General features: G+C 40.4%; 1 protein-coding gene across 2 annotated transcripts in view; it reads left to right on the forward strand.

Moving 5' to 3' along the window:
* The window catches only part of tafa3a (TAFA chemokine like family member 3a), a 128,344-nt gene that overhangs the window by 94,931 nt on the left and 9,650 nt on the right, over positions 1 to 23,763 (forward strand). For both annotated transcript variants that reach the window (XM_086040707.1, XM_086040706.1), the window contains 2 exons: positions 19,031 to 19,180; positions 20,225 to 20,349. In XM_086040707.1, the coding sequence (XP_085896833.1) occupies positions 19,031 to 19,180; positions 20,225 to 20,349 (275 nt within the window). The remainder of the gene's footprint in view (positions 1 to 19,030; positions 19,181 to 20,224; positions 20,350 to 23,763) is intronic.

Consider the following 23,763-nt stretch of genomic DNA (forward strand, 5'->3'; position numbering starts at 1 on the left):
TTTATATTTACAGTGGAGCATTGCATACTTGTGGTTCAGCACCCACAAATTCACCCATTTACTGATCATTTTTTTTCCAATATTTGTTATGTTTTTAAAAACAATTGGGAGGGAGGGTTATTAATTGTAAATGCTTATTGGGGTTTATTACATTTTTTCAAGATTGTGGGGGTTTAATAAAAAAAATATATATATATATATATATATGTCATGTCATGTCATGTCATCTTCCAAACCGCTTATCCTATACAGGGTCGCGGGGAGTTGCTGGAGCCTATTCCAGCCGTCAATGGGCGAAGGCAGACTACACCCCGAACTGGTCGCCAGCCAGTCGCAGGGAACACAGAGACACTGTCACTGAGCGGGAATCGATCCCACGCTGCCCGCACACAACTCAGGCGTGTGTACCACTACACTATCAGCGGACATAATATATATATATATATATATATATACACACACATATTCCAATGTTTTCCAATATTATAATGGCCCCAATTACATGCAATGTTCGCTTTTTGAGGTCCAGCTCAGTCCTTATGCCCTACGAATAGCAGGGTCCACTGTATACAGATTAAGTACACGTCTGTTTTTGTAAGTGTACAATCTCAGTTCCTGTTTTGGATGCCAAAGATGATAATGAGTTTCTCTGTGCATGTGTGTGTGTGTCCAAATTCAGTCATTCATTAAAATGCAGAGCAAAGAAGAGAGAGCCTTTTTGCCCTTTTGTTGTTTGGATGTGCATGACTCAGCATCCCAGTCGTGTCTTTATGTAGCGATAAAACAGACTAATGTAAGTGTGGTCTTCCCGTGTCAGGTTATGTAACAGGCCTATTGATATTCAAGCCTGACTTTCGCCTCGTCTTCAGCTTCTAATTTTATGCCGTAAATCTGAATGTAGTCTTGTCAAAAGAATACCAATTTCTGCGAGTTAACATGAAAGAGCTTGGCTTTGCCGTTTCTTCATCTTTTCGTCATCTCCCCTCTGCAAACGTGGACTCTCCTGCTGTATTGATGTTATCTGATTTCCCTAGTGGTCATATTTACCGCGCAGGCTTGGTTGTCGTCTGTCACTTGAATGTCATTACGGGTGGTTTTCACCGCTGCCTTTGACAGGGTGTCTCTTGTCTTTAATGCTAAGTAGGAGCTCAGTTTTTCCCCCGCATTGACATTTCAAACATATTATTCAAAAAAGTACGATGGTGTGATGATGAAAACACTGCTAATGGTGCCTCACTTCTCTGGTTTCATACACTGACAAGAAGTGAGCTGTTACTTTGTTGCTTTGGTACACCAAAAATGTCCACGGATGAATGTGACTTGCTGCTTGTCTAATTAAACATCAAGATGTTCATAAAATGTACTTTAATTATTCCTAGAGTGAGAACCAAAACCCCCGACGAGGCCGCATTCAGCCATTATGGTCCACAGCTATGGAATAGCCTGCCAGAGGACGTCAGGTCTGCAAAGACCGTTGATATTTTTAAAGGGAGGCTCAAAACATACCTTTTTTGTTTGGCTTTTAAATCATTTGTCTTTCTCTTTTGATTTAGGACTATTTTTATCTAATCTTACTATTTTTAGTTTTTAGCTTCGTTGTTTTCTGGTATTTTTAGCTTTTAGCTCCAGTGTTTCCTTGTGTGGCTCCTCCGCGCTGGGAGGTGTGGCTCTCCTTCCAGCGGGGGGGGGGGCGTCCTGGAGACTCCTTAGGCCCGGTTGACCAGGGCCCTCTGCACTATGTATGGGGTCGGCCCCGGTTAATCTGGGCCGGGCGTCTCTATGACGGTGGCGCTCCCCGTGGCCATGGTCTGTCATACCTCTTAGCGTGGATGAGCTCCCCTTTTTCCTCGTATGGTTTCTCTGTGCCTTGCCATGTCTTTTTTTGACAGAGTTTATCAGTTTATACTACATTTGTGTGTGTGTGTGTGTGTGTATATATATATATATATACCGTCTTTCATGGTTGAACAAACTTCTTGGGGGTCTCCTGAAAAGTGACTAATTTGGAGGTACTAGGTTTTGACCCAACGCCAGCGATATATAGGTTATGCTCGAAATAGTGGTGATTTTAATGAGGATTTGAGTGGGCGTGGAAATGCGAGTGTGAAATCCAAATATTTGCACTCGTAAATGAAATCTTGGAATGCCGAGGGCCGGTCTCCTGGATGTTGCTCGCTGAGTCAACACACCTGATTGAAATGATCAGGATTGTTTTCCAGCTTCTACAGAGCTTGTGGATGAGCTGATCATTTCTTATATGACATTTGTCACTTTCTGTTATTGACTTTATTTTTTTACATAACTTTAGAATTAATTGCCATTGAGACTTTAAATTTGAAATATCGTATCCTTCAAATGTTTACTAATAAATGTTGCAACCATTAGCTAGATAAAAAAAAAAAAATGAATCAACTGTAATGAATCAACAGCAACTCTAATGCCATAGCACCAATAAGCCATATTATAACACAAGTTACTAATTTTGTGAAGTAAATGGCACAAGATATTTCAAACAGATGTTATAATCAGGGGTGCACATAACAATTTTGGCGTAGTCCTCAAATGGGCACCAGAGGTTTTCTTTGGTGCTCATTTTTTCCAGACCCACCGACCTCATGGATGAACTTCAAGACTTGAGGCACGGTTTATCATTGTAGCGAAAATATGGGTTACTCGTAAGAGTGTCAATAGTTTGTAGTGGCCGGGAGCAATGCCTGCATTACTCCTGCCCACCTCTAGGGGCACCACATCAAAGTTTTATGTTATTTAGAGGGGAATTTGATGAAAAACCTCATTAAATCAGTCATAAAATGTGAAGGTGCTACAATAAAATAAGTTGTGAGCTCTTGGAATAAAATAGAGGTTAATATCTTGACCCAAACACACACAATTCACGCTTAACTTCTGTATATGGACAATGTTTATTAGTGGAACATAACAAGAAAACACTACAATATAGCAGGCCTAAAAAAATGAAGAAAAACAAGAAAACAAATATAAAAAATAATAAGGAGATAAGGGAAGAATGGGACGTCTGACTAGATGAGTGTAAGGATGACTAGAGTCAAGTCGGCGGACTTTATGAAATGCACAAAGTAAGCTAGCGTTCACTATCAATTTGTATGCACCCACTGTGAGAAGCCTCGGCGAGTCACACAGTAGTCACTTACATTTGCTGAAGCTCACATGATGAGCGAAGAGGGGAAGGACCTTCACTCATTTGCAGGTGGAAGAACAACCAAAAAAAAATAAAAATAGAAGGAGGCTGCTTGGAGCGGGACCAAGCTTTGTTGGGTTCTCAGATGACTCGACCGGCCGCGGCGCGGGGTCGGGGGTCCGAACGGGACAGAACCGGCGTGTTGCTTCAGCGGTTGCTGCCCAAGGGCCGGAGTCCGGCGCGTCTGCCACGTGTGTGGTGACGAGGTTCGGAGTGGTCCAATTTAGCTTGTCAGGTCGACTGCGGTTGATTTTCAGTAGCATGGACGCGCAAGCAAAAAGAAATTCATCCAAAAGATCCAAATGTTGAGAAGTGAAAAAGGGAGTTTGAGAAGTTTCTTTGGGGGAGAGCTTTCAGAGAGGTTTTTAAAGAGCCAATTCTTGAAGGGATTCTTTTGGGAGAGGGTCAAGTTGAGAGAGAGCAAAGTTGAGGGGTTTTCTGGAGAGAGAGGGAGAGACAAAGGCCAGGCCTTTTTATCTCCTTAAGAAAAAGGGGAGGGGGTGAGGTGTCCATCCCCCCCTACAGCTCAGGTTTCAGGTGAGCCTCAATTCATGACAATAAAGTTAGATTTGAGTCTATTTAATTGTCCTGTTTAAAACCTTTGTGCATTTCACAATTCATAACTGGCATAAATTTTCATGCTTCAGCTGGAGACATCTCATTCTGAATGCGTCTAAAGTTTAGGAGTCAAAGATACGAGTTTAAGCCTATATCTACACTCATAAACCGGACCAAGAAAATGAGTATTACCATAGAGAAGCAGATCCATCAATGCAAAGTTAGCAGGATACACAAAGTAAGCAATACACAAACATACATTCAACTATGTTTCATTTCAAGGTAATTTTGATTGATCAAAAGCATAGGAAGTTCAATGCTGCAGTTCCCATGTCGACCTCTTGGTGTCGGTCTTCATAAAGCACTGTCGATGTTCATCGGGGTTTGTGAGACACCTTCTGGCTTCCCGCTGGGGGGCGGCTCCATGTCTGTTTTAAGGCCGTTCGAATCCACATCTGTTGTCTGGAGATGTTTTCAGGTGACGAAGAGTGGCTCCTTATCAGGATTTTGGGTCTTCCTGAGTCCTAGCATGTCCTTATTAAGTCAAATGGCAGGGGTCCCCTGATGATTCCATTGTTTTGAAGTGAGACTGAAGCAGACTTGATGGCATCTCCGGGCTGACTCTTGTCTTCAGCCCTGAAGATGTGGTCCAACTGAAGGCATATTTGCTACATCATTAATATGTGTCGATATGTTATTTTGCTTTTATTTTCAAAGGTGTCCCTCGGAAGCAATCATTGTGGCAGCGAACTTTGAGTTGATGTTGCATAGCCTGACCGCAGTCAAACTGACTGACTGAGATGCATTATTCACATGTGCAAAAGCGTGGCGACAGACTTGAACTGGAGTGCATTATTCGAATTGCAGTGGTCATGTGCACCCCTTATGTATAGTGTTAAAGTAAAAAAATATACATAAAGTAAAACCTTTTGGCGTTTTATGAGTTATAACAGCAGCAGTTTAATAGATAAACTTGGCAAATAAGTGAATTTGAGGATTTTTAAAGCACTTTCGGCACCCGCTGTATGATGTAGATACACTGATATTATGTAAGTGCACTTCATTTACCATTTTAATTAAATTACTTGTAGATTTTTCATCTGTTTTATTATGACATGGGTTTTTGTTTGAGTAAATATTGCAAAATACCAGGAATGAAAAAGAAAATGAGCAAGTGCAGTTGAGTTAGTTAATGGTTATGTTTGTTTCTTGATAAACCCAAAATGTTCATGTCAATTTAATCCACTGCCTATCAAAAAAATGAAAATAGGTCTTTTGTGTGTGAATATTGGACAGTGGCAGAAATATAATTGACGGGAAATGAGAAATTAAGGTTGAGGCTCAGAGTTTGCTTCCCAAACTGGAACAGGACTTATTCACCCTCCTGTTTTATGTGTTTCTTTGATACACAAAAATGTTCATAGGTTAGTCTGACCCTCTGCAAAACATCAACCATACCATCACAATTCTTCATGAAATTGGATTTGCTTTGTGAATATTGGAAAATAAGTGTATACTATTAAAAATTGCTGAAATAAGACATTCCTGCCTCTTAGTCCATGAGTCTCTTTCAAATCTCAATTTGGGTCAATCTGACCCATTGCACATTGGCCATGTTTGTGTTAAATGAGCCAAATGTGACTTTTTTTTCTTTTTTAGCCCTTTTGTGTTTCTTTAACTTAACATAACTTTAACACGGTTCAATTTTATCCATTGCATGTTTAACCCTAAAATGTTTTTTTTTTTTATCCTTAATTTGTGGCTATTGGAGAATGTGTGCATGCTACTTTAAAACAGAGTGATTACATTAGAAATTTCTCCCACTCTCTTAGCCCCTCACTGTCAAACTTTAACATGAGTCAATTTGACCAGCAACATAACATGAGGTTTTTAATGGGGGTCTGGTGTTGAGATGTTTGACGGGATCGGCTCCCCTGTGCGTCATACTCTGCTAAATGAGGTCTCTGTTGGCATCGGTGATTGGCCACCATTGTTTTGATTGCCATTCCACAGCTGTACCTTTTCCTGGAATGGCCAGGTGAAGCTGATGGATTCAGTCGTGCGGCTGACAGCTGGGACACGCTTGTTAGCGATGCATCCCCACCTGCATGTTAAATCAATTGCTTGATTGTAACCCTGGTGATTAGCGAAGACGTACAGACAATGGGAGCCCGGACAACGAGGTACAATATAATGACATCAAGGATATACTGCCCCCTCAGTACCGAGCTCCAGTAGAGCTGGACTCTGATTTATTGTAGGTTAGGACAAATTGCATCCTAATTAGAATGCATGTACAGTCGCTGAAAGACACTGACAAACCCTGCGGCTAAATCGCGACAGTATGCTGTAACCAAGTTTGGATAAACCTGCACATGCATCAAGCTTCTTTATTGTTTTGTGGAGACACTACTCTTGTTTTCTTATCTCTGCTGAATTGGAATACGTGTCTTGTCTTATTTCCTGACAGCCAAAAAAGAAAGAAAGAAACAAATGCAAGGTGTATCATGGAAATAAATTCCCAAGCAAATGTATTATTCACCCAACAGATTATATAAACAAGCTTTTTTTTCCCCCCTCGTCTTCCTTTTGTATCGTGTTAGTTTTATGGGAAATGAATGTAGTCAAAGAAAGTGTGACAGGCACAGTACAAATAAGTGGGAAACAATGAAAGCAATGTATTTCTTCACGCGTCCTCTTCAATTTCAGAGAATTCTTTTTTTTTTTCATTCATTAATATTGGTTTTGAATATTGATTGATACCAGTGTACAAATATAAGCAAATGCATGTTTAGACTCAAGGTTCAAACTAAGACTAATCATTCTCATTGTGTGGTGGTTGCATGTTCTTTCACTGCCTCCTCATATAATAGCATTCATTCCGATGTAGCAATTGAATGATGCATTTAATGCATCCACCAGGGGCGGAGCCATGGGTGGGCCTGGGTGTGCACAGGCTCACCCAGATTGACAGACTACCCACTCAGTGAGATTCATGAAAAAATATATACTTTCAAATTTTTTGTAAATTAATATGATTTACATTTAATTTACAGAGCTGGGCACCGCCCATTGCATATTTAATCGACCCACATGGTCCCAGTCGGTCGGCATAAGCCAAACAATGTAGAGAGCAGACTTAACCTGTACCACGTCACACGCAGGTGCCGCACTCCTAACAGGCAGCAGAGTAAGGAAAAATAAAAAATAAAACAGTGTTGTGTACCTTGCGTTCCCACAGACGCAATGACATGTGCCCCATATTGTTTTTACTTCACCGATCACCACGCTGTGCGTGTGTGTGTGTCTGTTGTTTTTGTTTGATAATTTTTCGTTGTTTGCCGGCGTGTCTGCTTGTGCGGCGCCCGCTTGTGACGTGAAGACTACGTTCTCGACGCCAATTGGCTGTCGCCGACGAGGGATGCACCGGGACCACATGATCTATTAAATATGCAGGACTGAACGCGGTGGCAGTTAGGCGATGCCCAGCTCTGTTCATTTGAATATACGATGTGTCCGGACAGAAGGATTGTGCTCAGAGAAATATTCAGGCCCACCCTGATTTTTCCAGGCCCACCCATTAGTGGCGTTCTGGCTCCGCCCCTGGCATCCACCATAATTATTAGAAAGAATCGGTATTGGTTTCCAGGATACTGACACGGGATTTACTATGTATTGGATTGATACCAACTCTAGCAATATCGCCCATAAGATAAGGGCCCAATGGACCTTTGAAAAGTAATGAAAAACGGGTAGTTTAGTTAGTGTTTAGAATGAGGCACAAAATCAATGAGTCTAGTTGCATATGCATTGTTGCACTTATGAATCAGCATTGGTGGATACGATGTTTGCAGCAGCAGAGTGCCATTGACCATCTGTAGGGGGCAGCAGGATTCACGCCAGTCCTCGTTAGTGGTCTCTGTCCATTCACCTTTCTTTATGTCCCAACTATTTCCTGCTGATGTGATTCTAAGTCATGGCAGGCCTAAGTGCTTTAATAGAAATGTATTGATCTCTCACCCACACACCCACACACACACACACACACGGAACTGGACCTTTCACCCATCTACACTTCTGCTATACGCTCACACTTGAAAGCAAACGGAGAGTTGCTTTGTTCTTCATCAGGATGACAGGGTCACCATCGTGGCTTGCTTTGCAACCATAGAATTAAAGGCTGTGGTCACACACTCACACGCACACATTCACACACACATTCTCCTTCCATGATCTGTCAAAGTGTCCTTGAACAACACATTGACCTATAAGTTTCTCTATAGAGCGTCCTGATGAGTGTATGTTCTCGTGCATGCATATGTTCTGGAAGGTCGTGTGAACAAAAGGAAAATAACACAACAAGTGAGTCAATAATAGATGTCTTTTGTCATTTAACATTGTCACTAGGGTGTTGCAACTCTAAATATCTACTGTACATTACTGTCCTATCATCCATCCATCCATATCTATTGATCCACCACTAGAGTACCTACCGATCATCCACCCATTCACTGACTGACATATCTATCCTTTAGAGATGTAACAAATTATTGAGAATCGATTTAAACTGCTTAAAATATGCATCGATGTAAAAAAAAAAAAAAAAAAAAGGATTTGCATCGCAATGTTAACCATAGCCGCTCTCTCATGTCCACGCTGTAAACAAACTGCACACGTTGGTAAATTACTTGACTTGACACGCTTGCGCCCAACATCGTTTTGTATTGCGTTTGTGGATGGTTGCAGCACCAAACTAGGGCACAGAAAAAAGCACGGCAGCAAGTTTAAAACATTGAATTGAATGGAAATCGGGAAAGTAAATTCCAAAATTGAATCAAATCGTGTGTCGTTAGAAAAGAAAGATAGAGCCTCAAAGTTGTGGCATAAAGGAAAATACCAATGTCAAATTTTGCATATTTTCAGCACGTTTCTTAAACAAAACCACAGAGCTGGGCACTTGACCCTTTTTTGCGACCCACCACCCTTGATCTGGGTACCCTTCCGGCCGCGACCCTCCGGCCATATTCATAAACATTGTCGACCCAAACCAGAAGTAAGTGTTCACAAACTATTCTCGAAGTAAATCTTCTCACTAAGATATAACATAAAATCATAGCCATAAAGGTTAATATGCAAATAGGCATACAGAAAATATTATCTTAGATTCAAACAAATTTTAGAATCCTGTTGTCATGGCAACCAATCAAAGGTAATACTAGCACCAGCTACAAGCAGACACATAGCCAAATAATGTAAGAAAACAACAAGGGACAGACAGATATACACGCACATCACACACACACACACAGCGTAGTGATTGGTCAAAGCACCAAAGGTCACGAAATTGACTCACGAAATTGACTCACAGGACAAGGAGCCCCTCCTGCGCTCCACGAAAAGCAACCGCAGTGTATTCACCCCCGCAAACAAACACATTCGAGACGCAGCGCGTGTTTCCATCAATCACTGAGAAGGTAGTGACCCTTCTGTTGACAGATGAAAACTCACTACCGTCTGTATTTAGTCCGTCACTTTTTCGAAGTTTCCCGTCATTGGTCATTCGACAGCAAACCGGGCGTCTGTCAGTGATGGACTGACAGACCTTCCATCAGTACTGACGGAATTCCCACAGTTCCCGGAACGGTTGCGCAATTGATTAAAAAAAAAAGTATACTAAATACAGCGGGCACAGAAACATGACCACTATATGGTTCAATACAGATACGTGTATTGTTGCACCCCAAATACCTGCCTAGCTGTCCATCCGTTCACCACTGCACAAATTCCTAAGTACCGATTTAGCCATTCATCGCATCCATTTATTTATCTCTCCATCTTCATTATGGTTGATTTTAAAATGGTGTGTAAAGTCACGCTCAAACTTTATTCTCATTCATTTGAGCAAAAAGAAGTTCATGGTTATAAGTCAAACCAAATGCAAATGTCTTTCATTTTAGAACATAACATTAATCGTATTTCACTTTCCCCCACATTTTTCTTCTCCCAAAATTGCCTTCAGTGATTTGAATTGTGTGAATGTGTGAATATTTAAATAAATGGCTCTTCCCACTAGCTATTTTACTTCACAAAATCAATGTGGTGCTGCATTTTGCACTATCGCAGCTTTATCTTCATGTTTCTTAATAAGTCTCATCTTTTTAAAGTTTTTCATCCTCTACTGCTTTATTGTCAGTGTGGCAGAACAACTTCTCAGTCGGATGGTTAGCAGCTGAGGGCGATCCGCTGTGTCCAGTTCTCTGAACTCCCATCCTGTTCACGGGTTCAGGTCCGGTCACAGAGTCTATAACCTCGGCTAGCAGACTCATTTTTTAATTACGAAGCCAGTGTCCACTCCTCCTCCTCCCATAGGCGAACCCTAACATCCACTTGCGGTCTTCCATGTGTCCATAGTCCCAGAAATGATGGAACTGTTTTCTTATGGTTAATTAGCACGTTGAGACACTTTATATCAGTGTTCTGGGTTGGGGACTCGAGATACATGACCTGACTTGAATTAGGCTTAAGTCACCATTTTTTGAGACCTGTTTGGCTAAAACATTTGAATCATTTGACTTGACTTAACTTTATATTCCTGAGATTGGACTTGAAACTCATGCCTTAACAAAGCTTGCTCGTTTGCATTTGAAAATCTGCCTTTTCAAGAGAGCGTGCCATTTGCTTTATTTTTGAAAAAAAAATAAAATAAATAAATACGTTATTACTGTGTCGTGTGTGCAAGCCTGTCAACCCACCAGTATGCTATGATGCACAGTGCAGAGGAGCAAGTATCATAAACAGAGCTCCAAGGATTATTACATTTTGATTCAAGTATTTTGCTTTTGGTCTGCCTTTCGCCCGTAGTCAGCTGGAATAGGCTCCAGCACCTCCCCGCGACCTTGTACAGAATAAGCGGTGTGGAAGATGACACGTGACACATGATTTTGCTTTTGATAAAATTGCAAGGTTTGCAAGGATAGAGGACACAACAGAGATGATATCTAACTTTTTCTGTCACTATAAAACCCACAATGACAGTCAGTTATATTTACTCCACACTTTAGTTAACAAACCAAGCTAGTTATATGTTTAACTGAGAAGACTATGAGTTATAGACAACATGGTGACTGGTTTGGAACCATGAACAAATGTGAATTTGAATGCGTTAGTACAGCTAACTTATGCAGTGTGTACAAATTAACTAATGTGCTAATACACTTGTTGTGGCTGAGCAAGACTGAATGCCAATTTGTTTAACCCAAAAAATGACTTGCCTTTGCTAGTTTTTTGCCCTTGGGACTTGCTTAAATCTTGAAAGTGAACACTTGAGATCTACATAACACCGTTTGATTTCACGTGAATCGGTGCTCGGTAGTAATGACCCAAATCGGTCCATACCCTAAAAGTACCGTCCTCGGTACCTATCTCTGTATTCATCGGAGTAACATTGTGCTAATAGCAATGTTGCATCATATTTGAAGGTTAGCAAGTCCATAAGTAGTTTTTTGTTGGTTTGATGAGAGCAAGCTAAAACTACTTAGACTTAGACATGTATGCTTTTAGACTAACGATATGTGACTTACTCCCATCCCTCCTTTACAAAAATCTACTATTTGAGTACAGTTTTGTTTGTGTTTGTATGTTTTTGGTACCAAGACTTTCTCCATTCTGACAACATTTGTTTTCCTCTGCCGAGCGGCTGAACGTTGAGCTCTGCTCCATGCACCTGTCGCGATTGCCTATTGTCCGTGCACCTTTATTCCCTTGAACCAAATCTGAATATCCCCTCCACGCTACTGCAACTTCTGGCAAATTAACTTTGACTGGAGGCGTGCCAGAGGCTCAACGATAATCACACCAAGGGCAAATAGTCTGACTTCTTCTTATTTTTTTACTTACTTATTTTTGCGTCAGCAAGTTGGCCTAGAGGGGGGGAAGCACTTAGCCGTGACAGCTGCTGCTGCTTTTTGTGTGAATGTGAATGGCAGTGTATCGATCGGAGCGAAATGTTTTTAATGTTGCAAATGAGATCTCACAATTGGCAGCTAATGGGCAGAAGGGAGATTCACTGCAATCTTGGTTTCAAATCAGGACGCCAATAGAAAATCTTTACAGGTGTAATTAAGTGTCATCTGAAAATAAACCCTCAAAATTGTTTGAATAATGTCCAAGCAGTCTTGTCTGGCTCATTAGATTCTAGGGGCGAAGTTTTCGATAGCTCCAAAATTATTTTTTCAACAGCGTGGGTGTTTACGGACGTGTGTTTTTGGAAGTGAACCCCCCACTCTCTCACAAATGGATGTCCACTCTACCAGTTTATTCATCTATTATTGAACAGCGACAGATATGACCCAGACACATTTTTTGCGACCGTGGTGGGGAGGTGGGGGGCTTGGCTGGATGCCTGAGGCCACCGCCTCACTAGCCCCCACTCTGCATGCCCCTTTGTCTAAAACTGTGGTTCCCAACCGTTTTTGTCTCATGTACCCCTGAACCTTATTGTCATACTATGAGTACCCCCAACTCATACATATTGATAATTCTCCAAAAGTAGAATGAACAAATTATGAATTCTTTCTTCTCCTTAGTTTGAATATTTAATTCTCAGGCATTCCCTTCTTTTCACCCCCAATGAAACATGTTGCCTTGAAAATAAACGAGAAATATACATCAAAAAAATTTATTGAATAAAAATAATAAACCTGGCTTTGTTATATATAACTCTCATAACACTGACTACAAAAAACGGAGCTCTTTTGCGTAAGATCCCTTTGAACAGGAATTCAACATTTTGAATATCAGGACAAAACATTGATCAAAATATTCACATCCACTAAAGCAGTTTTGCTCTCTTTTTTTCCCCAGCCATCTCAGCTTAAATGAGACTGCTGTGACTTTGGCAGAGCTGCTGTGCCACAGGTTATTGTCTCTCCAGGGAAACAAGTTGTAGCACATATATACCATTTTACTGACGGGTTTATGAAATAACTGAGAATATTACTACGTTCACACTGCAGGGCGTGATGCCCATATTCAGATTTGTTGTTAAATTCAATCTTTTTATGTACTTGTTCATATTACAAAATCAAATGCGATGTCTAATGTGCATGGACACAAAGCACAACGTCGAGTGACAAGCACTCAAATAAAAGACGTAACATGGCGCAGTGTTTACGGGAGTAAATATGGTCCTGCCGGTAGAGGCTCATTTTATCATTTCATATTGCCAGAGTAGCGAGGCCGAAGGAGGTAGAAATATTTGGCGTGTAATAAATGAATCAGTGTGGTTGAATATTACTCTATTTGTAGAGTAATGCGTACCTCAAGTTTAAGTTACTTTTAAGTTACTTTTTCAAAAATCGGGGATTAATTTATTCAATAATGATTTCAAGACCTTAAAAGGAAAATGCAAAATTTGCTGCCATACTCTAGCTGGTAAATTTAACTTATGAACATATTTAACTATATAGTGTGGTCTATAATATTAAATGTTTCAACTCTATGGTGTGGTGGGACATCACTACCTTTGATCAATATTTGTATCAATAAAAGATTTATTTTTTAAATATAAATATTGGAACTGATATTTTGTCCAGTAAATAAATAATCAGACTGTAAACCACAAATGAAATTATCATCATTCTCAAATTAATTTGCACACTGGGGGCGGCATGGCTCAGTGGTAGAGTGGTCCTTTCCCTACCGGCAGGTTGTGGGTTCAATCCCCCGGCCACTGAACCCCCAGTTGCTCTCGATGCTGCGTCATCAGGAGGTAGATGAGGTACAGTGTGAAGCTCTTTGAGTACCAAAGGTAGAAAAGCGCTATACAAGTGACAGTCCATTTGCCATTTACACACAAATAATAGTGATGCATAACATTGATAATTGGTCTAACAAGATAGATAGATAGATATGTATTGATCAAGTCAAACCTGACCTGACTAAGTGACTAAGTTTTTTCCATTTTCATTATTATTTTTTCTATTCATAATAATTGAAAGTTCAGTTAGTTCTAATATTCTTTTACTACATGGAGACAAAGTTTTGAGGTGATTTGAAAAAAAAAGGGAAATAAGAAACGAGCGCATCATGATTGTGAACAGCCAATCAGAATCACTACGTTTTGCATATGGCAATTGATGACACTAAGTTCATTAAATCATATCTAAAAAGCACAGTGACTTATTTTCTTGCAGTTTATTCGCTTCGTTTTACTTAGGTTTGTTCCTGCTTGTATTTTGTGTCTATGATTTTCATTTTAGTTTATGAAACCGTGACAGTGATTATTGACACAAACAATAACTTCTCAGCCATCTCCGGTGTTGTCAATGGAGTAAAGACAATCAATTTGCTTGGCAGAGAGTTGACTCGCGCACTCACGTTGTTACGTGAAGCTCCAAGTGTGACAAGAACTTTTTATTTAAGTATTGCTGGAAGCAATAACTTATGATCAAGTGATATTATGAACAGAACTACGTGTTAAATGATGTCAACATATGTATTATGGTCATGAAATTTGTAACGCGTTACCAGTCTCAGTAACTGTAATAATATTACAAAAAAAATCGGAGTTACAAGTTACATTACGTCGTTACTGCCTAAATGTAATGTATTACTGTACTGCGTTACTTTTGTAACGCGTTACCCCCAATACTGTCAGTAGTCTCCCAAGTAATCTCTCCCCTGCCCACACCGAGGAAATTTGGGGCTTTTAATGACGTCAGATATGTGCGGAAGAGCGTTCATACTGCACACGCATTGCATGCATATCCGATTTATATTCATATATGACAGGCCCAGAGGTCAAATTTGAAAAATTATACTGTTCACACTGCATGAAAAAAATCTAATACGGCCCGCATATCGGCAAAAAAATTGAAATTGAGATGCTCTGCGAACATAACCAAAGATACATTCAATGGCCACTGTACAAAAAAATGCTTGGGATGCAATGTTAAACCCTTGCATTGATATTTGATTCCACAATCAAAATAAGGTTAGTCTAACTGAAAACTTAATATTGTTTCACATAAATAAACTAAAGAAATGATCATGTTAATGACCTGAAGGCAACTGGGACCTCATTCCCAAGAAAAGAGTTGATAAAGCACTGTACTGTAATGAATTGAGGTCTTGAATTGAATTGAGTGCCACAGATCGGTCCGCCTGAGGTTTGCCAGTGAACAAGTAAAATACTCTGAATCTTGGGGGAAAGTGCTTTGGTCAGATGAAACTAAAGTTTAGATATTTGGCATCAACTCAATAGGCTGTGTTTGGAGGATGAAAAAAGCACATTATGATCCAAAGAACATGATTTTCATTGATTTATTGGTATAATAATTACTGTTGTATGCAATGGGGTATAGCTGCACTGCATCACATTGAGAGCCCCCCTATATAGCTTAAGGTCGACCAACCATTAGAAACGGCTGTCAGAGTGATAGAGTGAAGTTGTACATGACTGCAAAGTATAAAGGGACATATTATGGAAAATTGACTTTTTAATTGCTTGTATATAAATAGGTCTCACGAGTTCCTGACTACCCTTCGTGTGAAATTAAGCAACCAAGTAAATCTTTTGTGTGCTGCCTTTTTCTGAAAATGTCACGTCATGTCATCTTCCAAAACCGCTTACCCTGTACAGGGTCGCGGGGAGGTGCTGCAGCCTATCCCAGCTGACAATGGGCGAAAGGCAGACTACACCCCGAACTGGTCGCCAGCCAGTCGCAGGGCACACACACAGACACCGTCACTGAGCGGGAATCGATCCCTCGCTGCCCGCACACAACTCAGGCGTGTGTACCACTACACCATCAGTGACCCTTCCTGAAAATGTGTCCGTGAGAAAGCTGTTCTGAATTTTGACGGAATGTGACGAGGCAGGCTTATTTACAGAATACCCACCCTGCCACTTACAGTTTCTCCTTCCATGACTTGGAACCTAGGCTGGGTGCAGATCTGGTATTTTCAAGCGTTGGCCAAAGCCTGTTAGAAAAGTTGTTGATATAGAGATGGGGATTGTTTGTGTTTGGCGAAGTGTATGCTGCATGCACAACATACGCAGATCTGGTACACTAATTGACGTGTAATTGATTTCACCTTGTCACCTGCCTCTATGTGAGACAAATGATGCTTTTATTTTAACAAATAGTTTTGATGCCACCAAGTTGTTACACTTATGCCTCTTTAGCACACAATTATATAAGTGATTTGAGCTAGGCCATGATAATGCTGTGGTCTTTATTCTTGCTATGGCCTTGTGCCCCCTGTTTGCACTCTTTGGCACACTTACCAGTTGAAACCAGTTAAGACCGTCGAGTCAAACAGAGAAAATTCAACACATTGATAGGTTATCCCACGCTCCTGTGTGGGCATGGCTAAGACAATATGAGGACAGGAATCATTTTGAATAGTGGCTTCTTCTGCACGCGTGTGTTTGAAAGACTCCACGGGCCCCTGTTTTTGCCTTGTTCAGCCACTTGCTGTCGACTGATAATGACGTCACAGTGCCTAAGGCAGGGGTGCCCAAGTCCAGTCGTCGAGAGCCCCTATCCAGCTTGATTTAAATGTTTCCCTCTTCCACCACACCTCATTCAAATGATCAGGATCGTTATTAGGATTCTGCCAAGCTTGCTGATGAGCTGATCATTTGAATCAGGTGTGTTGGAGGAGGGAAACATCTGAAATAGGCAGGATAGAGGTAATGGCTATCCAGGCTCACTTGCTTTTTGAGTTTGGCCATGTGACATTTGCAAGCTGAGCCCTTAGGCACTGTCATGTCATTATAAGGCAAAAACCCCTGAGATGGATAAAAAACTGAATTTTTCTGCTTAATTCATGTTCCACAAACGCAATATTAATCGGAATACCGTGTTTAGAATATTAGGGGCATATAGAACCTATTAGTGTAAAGAAATATTTGAACTTGACTTTTACTTTAAATAATCTAAATGTGAAAATGCAGTCTCCTGGTAGTTAATGTTAGTTTAGCGAGAATTAAAGACACGAGAACCAGCACAAGTTCACTCTGAACTTTTCAGTGTTATCGCACTTTCAGGAACAGATATTTAAACTCAAACGGTGGAGCAACACATTTAGCAGATAATACTGTACAATAGTCACAGGCATATATTCATCGTCTGCAAAGAACGACAAATATAACTGCGGCTTACTGAGGCGCTGAGACTGTCTACATGTATGTTATGAGTGTGATCGTAGAAGATATTTAACTTGTATCTCAAGGCACCACTGTAGGTGAAATCATGAATAGTGAACCACGAATATGAAGGGAATCACTGAACAGTACAATAACGGGGGATGCCCGGTGATTGTGGCCATCTTGGACATGCTTTCTTTGTGAATACACCACTTGCAATGGATGTAATTACATTGTACAGGTGTATCCAATGTATTTTCGCATATAGGTGGAGGGAGTATGTCCACTCGTCCTCTAGAAAAGGTGCAGGGTCAGTGGAGTAGTTTGTGCTTAAGGATTTCATTCCAAGTGGGGCCGGACCCGATTCCTCCGCATGGGGGTTGACCTGGATTTCAACGAGCTGTGATGTTTGAATGTTTGAGGCAGGATTGTACTCAGAAATTACTCTAAGGCCCTCAAAAGACTCTTAATACCAAAAGGGGGCCGAGGGGGTTCATGAAGGTTCTGCAGCCCAACCTTCCCTCGCTCTACAACGCCAGATTAAAGTAGAAGCAGCTGCTTGTTGACAGACAAATGGCTCCTCAATGGTGCAATTGTATTGAACATTTCCTCGCCGTGTGTTTGTGGTACACCGCGTGAACTCCTCTGGTGTGCATGCATAATACATGAGGGCTCGCTGAGCAAGCTTCTGTGTATTCAACAATGAAAGCATTGCACAGTCATGTGGGAGATGAGTACTAAAGTCAGGTTTTTTTTTTTTGTTCCATCCAAACGCTGCTGCTTGGTCAGCGTCTGTGTGATATAACAGAGGTGTTCAGGCGGTATAATACATACACTTTATGGCAACAAAGCCAACACTAATCCCGGTTCTAGAGGTTGACTTTGAAGAGTCAAACAGCCGTGCAATTGAATTTGTGGTTCATGCAATGATACTGCCAATAATCTTTTGGATACAGTTGAGTTGTTTGAACCCACTCACTAAACGTAATGGGCACCCCTTCGTTTGGAGGCGGGGTCGGTGGTTTTGGGCCAAAACAGCAATTTAAGTTGGAAAAACTTAAAAATATAAATTACTGATATCTATGACAAGAATGTTAGTGCAACAAAACAACAATTTGTTTTTATTTACCGGTATATTTTGTAAGATGGGGTTCAATAAAAGCAGGCAACCGTTCTGTAAACTCTTATTTCTTTGGTGTGAAATGCAGATCATGCAATGATCACGACAACAACACTTTTATTTGAATTGCCTAACATAAAAAATTATCAAAGTTTGCTTCCTTGAAATTTTGAGTTCAAACAACATTTTTTTTTTACAGTTGACCACTTTGCTATTACTGCTGCTGTTCCTATTATCACTAAAACAACTTTTACTACTACTACAAGTACTATCATGAGTGGTTATAATAATTACCAGAGGTAGGCATTTTAAAAAATTTGTCATTTTTCGTGACGAACCGAATAGTAGTTGTCAGTTGGTCAGTCTGTCAGTCATTCAATCAGTTAAGTCCGTCAGTTAGTCCCCTCAAAAAACGTGAGCAAAACAGGTGTCCATCAGTGACGGACCAGTCCCTCAGTCTGCCGGCATGCCCGCCTTTGATGATTTTAATACTACGACTATTAGTATCTACCACTACAATTACGGTAACTTTTACTACTATTTCTACAATTGCTATTGAAACAACAACATCATCTACTAGTACTACTTCTACTACTATTACTACTACTACCACTATATTCCTGATCCAATTATTACTACTAGTTTTTGGGAGGTATATTCAATTGAAGTAAGTAATTTCCTCTCCACTTTAAAAGCTAACTATCTAATCTAAACTACTTATGTTAGTTTGTTGTAAAAATCTCACACGAGAGATGAATATTATGTCATCAAAATATGATCCATTTCCCACATTGAACTCTGTAACCCATGTCAAGTCCCTTATGAAAATATTTTAACTTCCATTGCTATAATGGACATGTTGCACATGTATTGGCACCACAGTGCACTTGTATGCAAATAGAATGTAGGTAACCAAAGTTTAGGTGCATTGGTAGGATTTGTAGCAGGAAAAAACTAACAAATGTTGCGTTTGTGCTTCCAGTTCACGTGAAGGCAGGAACCTGCGAGGTGATCGCCGCGCACCGATGCTGCAACAAGAACAAGATCGAGGAGCGATCGCAGACTGTCAAATGCTCTTGCTTTCCGGGACAAGTGGCAGGAACGACGAGGGCGGCTCCGTCTTGTGTGGATGGTAAAAGCAAGCCTCTTTTTCTTGCTCTGGCAGAAAAATAAGATTTGGAAGAAGCAGGAAAAAAATGCGGTGCAGCGATGCAGTTTGATTTGATTATTTGGGCCCTGGGCCATAAATAGAGATCAAATCAGTTGATTCACTTGGCACTCGCTTGTTGAAGCTCCAGCAGTCCACTGGAGGAGACAGCATCCAGACTGGGTCATTTAATATCACGTCAATTGTGGCCTCTGTTGCAACTGAATCAATCCATAACTCAAGTTTCCCCTGACAGGAGCTTCCTCCTTCCTGACACTTGTCTAGTCACTCTGGGAAGGCCTTTGACAGCTTCAGAGACTCAGAGCCAACATGGGTTGCTTTGCTTTACAACCTTTGCTGCGCATTCAAAATTGTAGGATATTGTACAAAAACTGGACGGTTTTATGAGCTTCGCTATGCTTAGCTAATGGTTTTTTTTACCAAGAAAACTATGGAAAGAAAGCTTTACATTTTAAATTGATACAATGAGGAAAGTTCTGTTTTCTTTTTTTTGTCACTTCTGTCAACTTGATAGGCATAGTTTAGCAGGCGCTATAGTGCAGCACCCCATCCATCCTTGAAGATAACATAATAATCCAGCAATTGCCATTCTTTAGGGAGCACTTAGTCTGAAAATTATTACTCTTTCTTCAAGTGGCTATGGCAGTGATGTCTAGAGAAAATCAAAACAAATATTCTTCCATTTGATGGCAAAAGGTACAACAAACCTGCGTATCCACATGTTGCGATTCATACAGCACAATAAATTAGTATATCAGCTTTGTCTTCCAATAAACAGGCCCAGGATTATGCCAGTGAGTAAATTACTGTAAAACAATATCATCCATTCATCATTCGTAACATGTACAATGCTTTATCCTTCAGTAGTGAATTTACCTTCTACGATTTGGATTTGTTCAACTTCTTATAATTTATTCTTGATTTACAAAAGTCTCATTCGTTCTGATGTGTGATTCATTCTTTTTTCTTTGTTTTTGTGTTCCTTTTTTGCGTCACTTTTCTCGACAGCATCCATTGTTGCACAGAAGTGGTGGTGCCAGATGCATCCCTGCATGGACGGCGAAGAGTGCAAAGTGCTGCCGGACTTTAAAGGATGGAGCTGCAGTACGGGCAACAAAGTGAAGACCACCAAGGTGGGCTCTATTTATACACTTATCTGACATTAAACAGGGCACAATAAATCAAGCAGTGGTAGACCGTTCAATTTACAGGGCAAATTCAATATTGGTTTCATTAAATTATTTTAATTTAATGTAATTCAATCCCAACAGTGTATTCACTTAATTTTGTAGCATATCACTTGTCTGCACTGCTTCCAGTATGTGTATGTGGATGTCTGACTTGTCCAATCAAATATCAGCCACTCTGTGTAGCCATGCCAACCTAATTTGCCCAAGGCCTTCAGAATCAGTAGTGCTGGCCAATTGAACTTAAACTACCGTATATTAGCCAATCAGATTTCAAATTCGCCTTCCAGGTCAGCTAGCTGGCTCATACGTAAGCCAACATTTTTCTGTCCTCTGATTGGTTGTTAGAACAACTTCAGTTCCTCTGTGCATCTTTAGTAGTAAGAAGTATTTCATTAACATTTGGTAAGTTATTAGATAAATATTGTTTTGAACTGCTACAGAGAATGCATGTGGCGCAGTTCCATGCTGCTATATTGCGTTCTTGTATAGTATTAATGGATTTCCACTGAAGGCCCAGCCACCAAATGCACAGCCCGCCACTGATCAGTACCCATCAAGAAGAATATGACCTTAAGAATAGAGGAGAGTAGTGTACAATTTTAGAAAAATCTGAAAAAAAAAGTGAAAATTGAGCTGTATCCTAACACATCCGAACTTTCAGGTGTTTTGAGTGTTAAATGAGATGTGGAAACATGAGACACTCAAGAATATCCTAAACAGGAAGGCAATTATCACATATCAGGATGCGCTCGGGGTGCGAGGGAGACGTGAAGTGGAATTAAGACGGAGATTGAGGGCCGGGCCAGTGTTAGTCATCCGTCATGGGCCCGTCTCAAACCTCCCTGCCACTCTGCCCCCCTGCCCTGCTCCGTGTTTGACTCGTCAAACGCTGTCGCCGAGCACCGTCGTCCATTATTCATGTTTACAGGAGACCCGGACGAAGCGGAGTCTTTTATTTTAGCCGGGTTAATAATTCAGGCTCTCCAACACTGCCACCGGGGGAAGCAGAAACACGGGTGGGGACAAGCAAGGTGGCCCAGGAAGAACTCATCACAAGCACAATGACTCAGTGAGCGTGCTGGACATTTTACGCTATGACAATAGAAAACAAGAACATGACTGATTTCAATTGCTATTGCGTACCTCAGTAAATTTGGAGCTAATGTTCCTAATTTTTAACAGATTTTCTGGACAATATCAAGGCTTGTTCTAGTGGCAAAATCTATTGGTTTTGAATGGTGTTCTCCAAAGATGTCTGCAGTATCCAGGCTGGTTATCCTACTGTATACCGTCGGATATTGTTTATCATGGGGGATATGGTCCAGACCAATGCCAAATAGGTGAAAATTCACAGTATAGGGCAGGGGTCTCCAAGTCTTGAGCCCCGATCCAGCCTGTTTTATATGTATCCCCGTTCCAACTTCCAACACACCTGATTCAAATGGTCAGGATCGTTATCAGGCTCATGTAAAGCTTGCTGATGAGCTGAAATGACATTGATTAAATCATTCAATAACTTCAAAATTATATTGTGTTGATATATAGCCAGCATGAATATAAACTAGTCCAGTGCGATCAATGGTGTATCAATGGATCACACGGCAGACACATTGATACATCGATTGTGTAGATTGTTACACCCCTAATAAATGAGCAGATCAGACTCTTATTTAATGGAGCGTAATGTAGTTTTCTTGATTAGAGTTGCCATCAGCCATTGGAGGTATTCTGCCCAAAGACTAAATGATTTGCATTGGCTAGCAAACAGCCAATCAGAGTGATCGTCAGTTTGCATATTGCAATTGATGGCACATTCATTCAACTCATGTCTAAAAAAACAATGACTCTTCTTAACAATTCTAAAAGATATGTTTTGCATTTTATTTCATGAAATCATAAGTGATTGGTCTCACAAACAATGACTTTTCAGCCATGTAAGATACTGACTATCAGGCAAAAAAAATAACCCTTTGTCATTGAAATTATTTTTACTGTGTACTCATCTTTAATACATGACTTCAATAGGCAATTAAGAAATGTTGTTTTTCAGTTAACATCTTAAATTGTAAATGATCTAATGGACCACTTTCCTCTTTAGTTTTTTAATTTTGTCTTGTGGTCCCAAAATTGTAACGCATTACTGTATTCAGTAATTGTAATGATATAAATAAATATATAAATATATATATATATATGTATATATATATATATATATATATATATATGTATAATTGCAGTATTGAGGGGGGAAAAACGCAATTGTTTTTCAAAATTGTTCAACGCCAGTAGGCCTATATTAGTGCCTCACTTTTGCACAATTACCAACTGTGACTATGTTCCTTCTCATCGCCTGTGCTTTGCTACATTCACAGTCCTGCTGTCAGTGATGTCAGGAGTACTCCCACTACTCGCCTCCTATCAATCAAATCACAAAAGGCCGTAGATGCTCTGACTTCTTACCACTTGACGGCCGCAAAAATGACGCTCAACGAGTCCAGACAGTCGCAAGCAATTGCTTTTCTTGAAGTGTAAAGAAGAACAATGTGGCTCCCAACACATTTGGATCTGCCTGGCTTAAGCTCACAATATTAACAGGAAGTGAAGGCAACCAGCGGCCCTTTTATTGCACACTCTCACACCTTGCAAGCAAGCTTGTCCTAAGCTTAGGTGACTTTTCGTGTTGAAAGTTGCAGTTTCTTTTTTCCCGAAACTTTGTTGCAAAATACTTCTGACAATGCGTGATGTCCTGTTGCTGAATAAAAATGGCCCAAAAAAATGATTTCAGCATCATAACACTGGCTTATGCATCACAGAAGATCAGTGGTTCTCCAGCTTTTAAAACCCAGTACCACCTACAATAATAAGACCTAATACTTTAATATTATTGTCAGCCACTGTAACATTACGTACAATTTGAACATAAACACTGTCCTTAAATATAGGAAAATTAACTGAACTTAATTATTTGATTAAAATGTTTTACACTTGAAAGTTAAACACGAGTAACCTATTAGAAAAAATTCAAGTTACTGTAAAATTACACACAGTTTGAAAACATTTTAACCCAATGCAGTGATTCTTTAGTTCTTTAGTAATTGTATTACTCAGAACTGGGCACTTTACCAGTTTTTGCCGGCCGCGACTCTCCACCCTTGACTTGGGTACCCCTTCCGGCCGCAACACTCCGACCATATTGTCGGCCCCCGCCCCATTCTGTCCCCCGACCCCCCCCAAAAAAAATGCGTCCGTGATTGACGTCGCTGCGGGAGAGACGCTAATGGCAGAGGCTTTTTAAAGATCATTAGCTGGCTAATTTACTATTTGAACCCGCTGTGGACACGCTTCAAAATGTGGCAC

The sequence above is a fragment of the Filicampus tigris genome, chromosome 9 (assembly GCF_054856515.1).
Source record: "Filicampus tigris isolate MCC_2025a chromosome 9, RoL_Ftig_1.0, whole genome shotgun sequence".
Taxonomy (NCBI): Eukaryota; Metazoa; Chordata; class Actinopteri; order Syngnathiformes; family Syngnathidae; genus Filicampus; species Filicampus tigris.